Genomic DNA, 11,561 nt, shown 5'->3' with positions numbered 1-11,561 from the left:
GAAATTTGAAATCCATGTATGTATTTCTGCTTTAAAAATAGCTCTAAACACATTTTCTTATGTATCTATGCAAAGTGCAAATTGTAAATCTCTCAAGAATCTCCTCAAATATTTTTACACTAATTCATGGAGTAAATTTAAATCAGATAGCCATTCCTATAATATTCGTTAAGCAATTTCAGAAGGAAGACATGGTAACCCACCCGTAAGTCTGTACATTTATCAATTACCAGTTGAAGATACTGTCATTCACAGTATCATAATTGATGTGATGAATGAATCTTGAAACCAGAAAAATGAGACAAAAAGGATTGGTACAACATTATACTGTTATCTATGGTTTTGCTGATTTAAATTGATTATAAAAGAATGAGAAGAACATTTATTTAAAGTAATTCTGATTTGAAGTAATTTGGGTAATTGAATTTCTTATCGGTTCTAGTGACACTATACTTGACTTTTGCCACCAATCACAGTTTCACCAGTTCAGAGAGCAATCCAAAAGTTCATTTGTAGTGAGCAAAATAAATGAGTATATAGAACAGAAAGTTTCTTATTCATTTATCCTATTCCTTCACTTTGAATCTTAACAGACATTAATGCATCATAAGAAAACAGTATATACTTCACCTGTTGTTGCCAGAGGATTTGATGTTGCCCCAAACAAAACTTGGGCTAGGATCTTCCAAGGATTCTGCCAAAGGGAGAAATACATACTTGATTGAGGTGCAGGATTAGATTGGCTCTAACATTGTACATTGATTAAAAAAAAACCAAACTACAAGGTTGACGGCCTGAAGAGCCTTACGAGATAGCTGGATAATAAACATTGAAAAGAATGAGTTCTTAGCCATATGCAAAAACAAATCATTTAAATGTTTGACATGGATTTTAATCATTTAAGACTGCATTTCTTCATACATGTTATTGATATTAGCATACAAGACAATGCAAGTTGAACAACGAATTTAAATTTCACTCCTAAAGGAAGAAATCATACAACATCACAAGATAAGTTGACATTCAATAATGGAAAATGCTGAAAAATCAACAAGATTTTTACCTTTATCCCAGTCTTCCTCAGAGGAAACATATTGCCATATATATTTGGAACTCTTGTCTTGTTTCTCGTTCCATGTGATGTTATCTACAAACAAACAAAAATCTACCATCAGAGTAGGATTCAGGTGCAAATGGCCTACATTGATTTGGATTGTGTTTTAGTTATCAGGCTTACCTACATCATCTTCAAGGGAAGTTTTGTCCATACAAGTTGCAATATGTTCACTGAGCTGATCTCGTGGAACCAGATGGCGAGCATTAAAGGGACAAGTAGCCAATTTGGCAGCAATATCAGGATGATTCTGTGTAAGTTCAAATATGAAGCAATATTTTCAATTTTGCTTTTTTTAGATTTCTTTGGGTAGGATGCCAACCATGGGCTTGACACCACGGTATGAGTAATGTGCTAGTTCATCCTTGTTTTTTTTAATACATATTTTTATTGTAAAGATACTGTACAGAGGAGTTACATTTATAAGAATAAGTACATTTCCTATAGAGCATTTCCTTCTTTGTTTTTCCCCTAAGATTCCTTCCTTCCCCATCTTCCCAATTCCTCCTGCCCTCCCCTTTCACCGCACCTAAAGTTATAAAGTTCATTTTCGACATAGCCTCTTGTATATCTCATTGTTACAATGGGTTAACCTGTATTCCAAAGCAGAATGAAGTTTCCTCAAAAGACTACACATAGAGCTCCTCTATGACCAGCAATCCCACTTTTTTCATTTGCGCAAGTGATCACATACAAGCAGCCACTATAATTCACTATAGCTAAGATATAGAACCCAAACAGATGCCCCTCAGTAGATGAATGGATTAAGAAAACATGGTAAATATATATATAATGGAATTCTATGCCTACATCAGAATGAATGATATTGCTCCATTTGTTAGTAAATGCAATCAGAAAAATACATGTTAATTGAAGTAAGCCAGGCCCAAAGAAACATAGGTCCATTGTTTCCCTTATTTGGAATAAGTAGTGTATGTTTAGGAAAAGCAGAATTGTTCAAAAGCGATGTACATAGGACCATAAAAATGAACTCACAATTAAGGGGGGGGCTAGGTAAGGGGAGGAATACAGTTGAGGAAGTGGGAGGGAGGGGATGATAGGGGAAAAACTAAAGAGGAGGCAGCAGTGCTTGATGCCTCCATTAGAATGAATGAAATTGCCCCATTTGTTAGCAAATGGAAAGACAGGAAAAATTTATATCAAGTGAAGTAAGCCAGGCCCAAAGAAACATAGTTCACATGGTTTCCTTTTATTTGCAATAGCTAGTATATGTCTGAGACAAGTAGAAAGGTCGGATAAGTTTATGTTGTTAAATTAACCCCAAGATAAGGACAGAAGGGTTTTTCCTTTCTTGCTATTGTTTCAAACTTATTGTTTCAAAGATATCATGTGATTATTTTGTTGCATTGTATGTCCCTCTCCCACAGCATAACCCCTATTTGTCAGAAGACCTGAGGAAGATGGCGGAAGAGAAGCTGGAGGAAAAACAAGCTCTCACATAGAAAGCAGTTTTAGTGTTCCAGTGAGCATTTCTGGGCTAGAGAATCACACCAGACATGCCATCACAGTACAGAGTCTGGCCAGAGAGGGAAAATCCAGCAAGGAGACTTATCTGAGCACTTGCTGATAGCTGCTACTGCAGAGGCTGTGGCAGATGCAGTGCCCATGGCCACTATACTAACAGACAGAGTCTGGGATACAGGTGCCAGACCCTACTCAACATCAGCAAGAATTGAGAAGGTGTGGAAATCATCATCCTGAAGATCACAGAACAGAGATGGCCCAGAAAACAAGATTATGGTATAAGTAGAACCCTGACATCCTCATGCATTCTCACAGAGCAGCTCTGGGAAGGCTGACCCTTCCCACCCCCCACCCCCACCCCCGCCAGAGATCTCCATCTTTGACAAAGGCCTGGCCGAATAGCTAGCCCCAACTCAGGCCTTGGAAGAACTTGAAAGAAGCCATTTAGCAAAGTCACAGGAACCTGACCTTACCTGCCAGGCTCAGCTCCACCCAGGGAAAAGTCACCCTGCCAGGGAGTAGCTCCACCCCAGGAAGAGTGACTTTCTTCACTGGGTAAACAGAGCCAGAGAGACAATTAAAATTCAGTAAACTTAATCACTGAGGATGGCTCCAGGCTAGGTTCTTTGAGTTTTTCAGGAGTTAGCCACTCAGGGAAAAGCTCATAGGACTCAACCCTACCCAGAACCTAGCCTTATCACATCATCTCCAAGCTAGAGGAAACAGACATCTCCCTCTCTTGAGATACTCAAAGCAAACCTCCTTCCCACTCAACTAGGCTGGGAGGAGAGCAATAAAATCCTGGGTAATGCAGAGCATTTTTCTGCCTGCTCAAACGAACTGACTTAAGAAACTAATCAAACAACAGAAAAAGCAAATACCACAAGCAGACCAGAAACTCCACCAAGAGACTGGTTGTGGACACAGAGGAGATACAAGATCTCTCCTCCCACCAAGAAAAAAAAAATCAAAGAACTCTTTGTATATGTTTTTTTTAATTTTTTATTTTCTTTAAAAAATGTTTATAATTTTTTCTCTTGTGAGTTTTATTTTAGGTATATTTGTGTGTGTGCTTTTATGTTTTAATCTCTTTTGATCTTTTGGTCCTTTTTTTCTTATTTCTCATGTTTTCATTTCTTTTTTTCTCATTCACCCTTTTTTACATGACTTAATTGCTGTTCTGCTCATCCCAAGATATATACCCATTGTCGATTATTAGAACTTATCCCCCATTGTGTACATACTTAATCCAGCAATGTATTACTCAATTCACAACCTCTTAGGTTTAACTTTTTAACAGTAGTCTTATCTCTTTATACAAATACAACTTTCAAGTATTCCGATTTTAGGAATTTTTATTTTTTAGTTTTTCATGTTTTTTTAATTTCTTCTCTCCTCTCATCCTATCCTTTCCTCTTATCAATATTTCTTTGTACTTACATAATTTTAAGTAATTTTTAAAATTAATTTTTTCCATTTTTCTTGTTTTTTTAAAATCTGTTTCCTATTATTCTGTCCAATCTATTGCCTTCTCTGAGATTACGACTTGTTTAACTTCATTCTTCTTTTTCCACTCCACATCCCTCTAATCCTATTTTTCCCCATAATTCTCCCTAAAACTAGTAATTTCTGGGTTTCCTCTTTGATGTTGTTAGCCCATTAATCCATAGTTATTTGATGTTGAATAAATTGAATTAATTGAATTGAATTGTTTCTGTAGCCATTTTGACTGTGCAGCTATAGGACTCTGGTTAATGCTTGCCTTTAATGTTCTAGCACAAAATTTCTATTACTTTCATAACGAATGGGCAAAAGAAGCCAGAGGGAAAAAAAGAAAAATGACATTTATGATAATCAGGTGATAGAAGAGTTAAAGAATAATCCAGAGAAGAGTTTCCAAAAAACTTTACAAACACTATTGGTAAACATTGTGAATGAAAATATTGAAAACCTGCAAAGGACTCAGTGTGAGCATTATAGGGAACAAGAGGAAGCAAACCAAAAATTAATGCATGAATCTTGAGAGTGTTAGGAAACTACTCAATGATTAATATAGGAGAATGCTAAGAAGAGTCAAATATAAAGATAGGAATTGCATGAGCAGGCTGAGAACACTTAAAGAGAAACTGGAATTGTGTGAGTGAGAGGAAGCTAATCAGTCTAATAGAGGAATTGCATGAGTGGGATGAGAATAGACAACGATCAATAGAGGCATTCATAGACTCCATGAATAAACAGGTGAAGGAATCCAGGGAGACCACAAAGGAAATGTTGAAGGAAAGGGACTCCAAGGAAACCATAACCAATCAAGTAAGTAAGTAAAGAAGTTCATACAAGATGTAAAACAAAGTTCCAACAACGAATTTGAAGCCATCAAACTCGACCAATTAGATGGAAAGGCAATTAGAAACAAAGTAGGAATTCTTGACAGTAGGTTAGACCATGCAGAGGATCAAAATTCAGAGATTGAAGACAGCCTAGACAATAGAGAGGAAAACATACAACTATCCAAGACAAATCCAAGAAATATGAGAGATTTATTCCACATTTGGAAGACACTATTAGAAGGCTTAATCTGAGGATAATGGGTATAGAGAAGCATCTAGAGAAGTTAATGGTCTAAGAAATTTAACAGGATCCTAACAGACAACTTCCCAAATGTGCAAAAAGGCCTATTTAGACACAAGAAGCTTGTAGAATGTGAAATAGAACAGACCAGAACAGGACATCCCACAGGACCAATTCAGAGCAAGGAAAGGATCCTTAAAGCTGTAAAGGAGAAAAGATCAATCACATACAAGGAAAACCAATTAGAATACCCACAGATACAATTAAAGCAAGAAGAACCTGAAATGATATATGCTATGCCCTAAAGACAAACAAATATCAACCAAGAATACTGTACCCAGCTAAACTCTCCTTCAAATCAAAAGTCAAATAAAAACCCTCTATAGCAAAGAAAAACTAAAACAATATATTTCCACCAAACCCTACAAAAGATACTTAAAGATGTCCTACACATAGAAAACCAACGAGACCACAATAAAAGCCAAAAAACTGCACCCAAAATCAGAATCAAATATCCATAGGAAGAATCCAGTTGTTGCAGCCCCCAAGAAGGTGGATAAATGGCAGGAACTCTCTAACAACTCTCAGTCCTACCGCTCAATGTTAATGGACTTAACTCTCCAATTAAGCAACACAGACTGTCTAGATTGATTAAAAAGCAAGATACTTCTATCTGCACAAAGCCTACAGAAACAGGCAGAAGTTGCAATCATAATATCAGATAAAATAGACTATAATTTAAAATTAATGAGAAGTGATAGAAAATATGCCCTGCATTCTCTCAGACCACAAGGGAATAAAATTAGAACTCAGTACCAAAAGCCACCAAAGAAAGTCCCGTAACACATGGAGGCCAAACAACACACTGCTGAATCATGAATGGGTCATGGAAGAGATTAGAAAAGAAGTTCAAATGTTCATGACTTTCAACAAAAATGATCCTACAAATTCCAGGCTCCTCTGGGACACAGCAAAGCCAGTACTCAGCGGCATGTTTACAGCTCTGAGTTCTAACATCAACAAATTGGAGAGATCTGTAACCAACGATTTAATGAGACATCTGAAACTCCTTGAAAAAGAGCAGCAAGCTAAACCCAATCAGTCGATAGAAAGGAATCATTAAAATTAAATCAGAATTAGAATTAGAATCCAAGAGAACCATAGAAAAAATAAAAAAAAAGAGTTGGTTTTTGAAAATATTAACAAAATTGACAGTCTTAGCAAATGTTATCAAAAAAGAAGGGCCCACACCCAAATAAACAAACAGATGAGGATGTTTCCATGATTCAGAGAATTATAAGGGAATACATCTCAAACCTTTGTGCTAATAAGTTTGAGAATCTGGATGAAATGGACCATTTCCTATCAAATATCGACATGCCAAAACTATACTAAGGTGATTTAAACCAACTTGACAGAGCCATATCAAGCATCGAAATAGGAGCAGCAATAAGAGACCTCCCATCTAAGAAAAACCAGGACTGAATGGATTTCCAGTAGAAATCTACAAGGCCTTCAAAGTAGAACTTACACCAATACTCCTCCAACTCTTCAATGAAATTGAATGAAAATTTGATTACAATATTCTTTGTATGAAGCCATCAAAGCCCTCATCCCAAAGTGAGGCATGGACTCATTAAGGAAAGGGAATTATGGAACAATTTCTTTGACAAACATTGAAGCAAAACTTCTCAACAAAATTTTGGTCAATCAACTTCAACAATTCATCCAAAAATCATGTACCACTATCAAACAGGATTCATTTCAGGGATCCAAGCTGGTTCAATATGCGCAAATCAGTATAATTCATCACATCAACAAGAGCAAGGATAAGAACCATCTATCTATCTTGATAGATGCAGAAAAAGCATTTCACAAGATCCAATACTCCTTTCTGATGAAGGCTCTGGAAAAAATAGGGATCAATGGAACATTTCTCAATACAATAAAGACAAACCCACAGCCAGCATTGTAATCAATGGTAAAAAAATAAAGCCATTATTTCTAAACTCAGGAAGGAGATAAGGATGTTCACTCTCTCCACTTCTGTTCAATACTAGAATGCGTAGCTACAACATTAAGACAACCTAAAGGGGATCCAAATAGGATAAGATGAAGTAAAAACCCTCCCTCTTTGCAGGGGAAATGCTCTTGTATTTTAAAAATCCCATGGACTTCACTCTCAAATTACTCGAGCTGATTAGAAACTTTGTCAAAATAGCAGGTTATAAAATTAACCCCCCAAAATCAATGGCTTTTCTGTATGCCAACCATGAGAAAAGCATGGCTGAAATCAGGAAACTCCATTCCTAATAGCCCCACAAAAAATAAAATACCTAGGTATCAACTTAACCAAAGAAGGACTTCTATGATGAAAAGTTTAAAAATCTGAAAAGAAAATCAAAAGAAAACTTAGAAAGTGGAAAAACCTACCATGCTCCTGGATTGGAAGAACCAACATACTGAAAATGGCAGTATTTCCCAAATCTACATACAAATTCAATGAGATGGCTATCAATATTCCAAAATAAAAGATCCCGAATAGCAAAAATGATCTTTAATAGAAATAGTAGACCTGGAGGAATATCAATACCTAATTTCAAACTCTACGACAAAGTCATGGTAATCAAAACAGCTTGGTACTAGCACAAGTTACAATCGAATAGAATGGAAAACCTAGAAATCAACCCAAAGTCCTACAGCCACCCTGAGAACATTATAGGATTGGATAGAGAACCTTAGGTTTCCTTGGCACGGGCCAAAATTTGATTAATAGAGACTTAGAAACACAACAAATCAAAGAAAGTTTGGGTTGCATAAAGTTGGAGAGCTTCTGGAATTCAAAGGACATACCCAGCAAGATCAATAGAAAGCCCACGGATTGTGAGAAGATCTTCACCAGCCATACAACGAACAAGGATTCATATCTAAAATATACCTGGAACTCAAAAAATTAAATCCCCCAACAACAAATCCTCAAAGAAAGAACTGCCCAATAATTATGTGGGTTAAAGACTTGAAGAGAAACTTCTCTGAAGAAGAAAGAAGGATGGCCAATAGAGACTGAAGAAATGCTCAACCTACCTAACCATAAAAGAAATACAATCAAAACATTGACATTCCACATCACCCCAGTTAGAAAGGCTATAATCAAGAACGCTAATAACAACAGATCATGGATGGGATGTGGCCAGAAGGGAATCCTACAGCATTATCGTTGGGAGTATGAACTTGTTCAACCACTTTGGAAAGTAGCATGGAGTTTCATGAAAAGGCTTCACATAGCGTTCCATTGTGACCCAGCATTCCCACTTTTTGGCATTTACCCAAATGATCACAAACAAGACCATACTAAAACTCACAGCACAACTATGTTTATTGAAGCATTATTTGCAATAGCTAAGATTTTGAACAAACAACATGCCCCTTAGTAGATGAATGGATCAAGAAAATGTATTTATATAAAATGGAATTCTATGCCTCCACCAGAAAGAATCACATAGCCCCATTTTCTCTGGAACTTATTGTAGCAGTGTTACATGAAGAAGGAAAAAAATATTCTACCCACAGTTCTGTGATCTTTCAAATTTTGTGAAATTTTTGATGAAACAAAGAGCAATTTTATAGTCAATACCCTAACTATGGAAAAGAGACACAATACATCTCTCATGTTTTCAGTTTACAACCATGCCATGAAAACTAAAGTATCCAAACTGAATTTTAGGCCATATGATAATAAAATGGGTGTCATAACAAAATAATTTAACGTTTAGGAATACAATTAATTTACATTTTGGCTATTAGGCAATGGGGAGGAAAAGGAAACTACCTAAACTCTGTGAAATATGGCACACACAGTTTGACATAATTGCACGCACAAAACATCTTGCTTTGAATAGAGATCTAGAAATACATCTCTAGAAATAAGCAAGTTGGACTTCTGTTGTCTTACTTTCCATTACATGAGGCAGAGATTTCAGAAGAAATACAAATATCTATGACATTTCTGCCTTCATTGACTCTTTCATATATATTTCCCACAATTTATCTTAAAAATAATACTCAATCCATGAACTAAAGAAATTATGTAATATCAATATGTTCTAATGAAACATTACCTTTCTACATTTCACAAGATGGTATGGGAACCTGCATGATCTGATTTTGTGATTCTTATCATAGGGACACTGCAATAACCTCTCAGGATCCACAGATTCCTCTGAAAGAGAAAAATAGCTCGGGAAAATCAATGAATTGGGAACATGAAGGTCTTCAATGTTATTTCACGTTTGAACTCTACCTTAACTCAGGAATCCCTATTTGGAGATTTTAAATTCAAAATATAACAAAGAATATTACTCTGGAATTTCACTTCTGATGTATTCTCAGTTCATATTAGGTAGTTATTATTTTTAATATTATAGAAATATGTATTCCAGATAAAAATTATTGATTTGTCAAGTGGAACTGCTAACTTGTTTTATCTTCTGTGAACATACATGCATTGAGTGCCCTGATTTTATTGCTTTCTTACATTTCAATCTAGAATATGCCCATAATTTACATTCTTTTTCACCTTTCAATCTAGCACATCAAAATCAAAGTTATAATTATCAAAATGTCTAAAGTTTCAGATTCACTCAGGAGAAATCTTACTATTTTATTCTCTCAGCTGCTGTCAAGTTACTTTCTGTGATTATAAAAAAAGAAAAAATAGTGTGAACTAGATCATTTAAAATAATTTCCCCAAACAAATGCGTAAATATGTTTACCTTTTTCCATTTTGACAGGCAGATAAATATCAGCAAGTCCTGCGGATAAAAAAAATGTGAGAGACTATATACTTCAAAAACCACGCCTTAAATGTTCTGATTTCCTCAGCGATATGAAAAACAACTGGGTAGAACCTATTCATCTCTAATACATTTTGTTGCTATACACACTTGAAATATATTGATATCTCTACTGCACAGATTATAACAAGCTATAGAAATGTATAAGTTTTCAACTCAAAATAATTTGTATTTTTCAGGCCTTTCTTCTTTATCATATCAAACAGAGGATGATGCATCATGACAACTTTTAAGCGAATTTGGAAAAGGTATTCTAAATTATGGATGTCTGAATTAACAATTTCCAAATTACAATTTACAAATATCTAGTGCCTATTAAAAATATGCACTTATTTGAAGGAGCATTTGCCATTCTCATAGGTGTATCATGATTTTCTATTCAGAGTATAAGATCATTACGGAGTATTATTCAAGTAACTGCTTCTTAGAGAAGATATGTGTTACAAAGGAATCATGACAGTCGTTAGAGTCAAAGTTTGAGATTGGGCTTTGGTTCAATAGGTAGTGAATTTCTGTAGCACAGTGTCTAGTGGCCATGGAGCAGACAGAGCCAGAAGACATTAAACATACTATTGCCAATAAATGTGAGGGGAATAAAAGTAAATTTCAAGTTCTATAGAATGGAAATAGCTATTTTCTGAAATCTAAGGAAGTAAAGAATTTTCATTCTTTTACCATGGAACAATCCTGCCTACTTGGAGAAAATAATTAGAACTACATTTGGGATGTCCGGGGTAGAAAGGGAGAAATGTCTCAGTCAAATACACAAGCCAAATAGATGATTTACATGTCTAAGACGTAAAAGTATGAGGAGAAGGCAAGGGACTGTTACCTGTCTCCTTCAGTTAACTGGATTCACCAAACAAGCCAGGATCTCTTCCTCCCCACGACGGAGGATATCCCACTAATACTTTTTCCATAGCAACAGCTACTTCTGTATAATGACTTCTCTGGTTGGAGTCACCATTATTGTGATGTAATTCATAAACCTCACTTCCGTTTTAAGAACTGATGGAACTCAGCCACACTTCCGCATATGACAAAGGAAGTGTTGACTTCCAGCCTGAATTCAGATGACAAAGTCCCATTTCCTTTTAGTATGAATTGGTGGACTCCAATTCAGTAGAATAGAGTATAGAGAAGAGTATAGAGTATAGAGTAGAGGAATAATGTGAATGTATGTGTCACACTTTTCATCTACACATCACCTACTGATTCTTTGTAAATTGTTCTGCTTAGACATCTGTACACGCTCTATGGTCTATATAGCCGCAATAAATCAATCTTTATGTATTATTATTTCCTTGTTTAGTTTCTTTACTCATCAATATTTTTATTAGGAGACAGTTTCACAAAAAAGACACTTCTATAACTTAATAACCTTCTGCCAAAAACGTTCTTTAGCCTTCCTTGTGGCTATACTAATCACCTTCTGCCAAAAACGTTCTTTAGCCTTCCTTGTAGATATACTTGATCATTGTACATATCTTTTTAATTCACATTTTTGATTAATAGTCATCTAAAGTAAGATTAATGTTGTT

The 11,561-nt window shown here is 35.6% G+C and overlaps 1 protein-coding gene across 1 annotated transcript; it reads right to left on the bottom strand.

The window, feature by feature from the left end:
* Positions 1-626: 626 nt before the first annotated feature.
* LOC122096405 (gametocyte-specific factor 1-like) lies at positions 627-9,369 on the bottom strand (the record flags this gene model as incomplete). Its single annotated transcript, XM_042666939.1, has 3 exons — positions 627-694; positions 1,238-1,364; positions 9,286-9,369. Coding segments are annotated over 3 exons (279 nt in total), but the record flags the coding sequence as incomplete, so codon positions are not given.
* Between the last annotated feature and the right edge of the window lie 2,192 nt (positions 9,370-11,561).

The sequence above is a fragment of the Dipodomys spectabilis genome, unplaced genomic scaffold, assembly GCF_019054845.1.
Source record: "Dipodomys spectabilis isolate Male_0828 unplaced genomic scaffold, ASM1905484v1 ptg000372l, whole genome shotgun sequence".
Taxonomy (NCBI): Eukaryota; Metazoa; Chordata; class Mammalia; order Rodentia; family Heteromyidae; genus Dipodomys; species Dipodomys spectabilis.
This window is presented reverse-complemented; position numbering and strand designations above follow the sequence as displayed.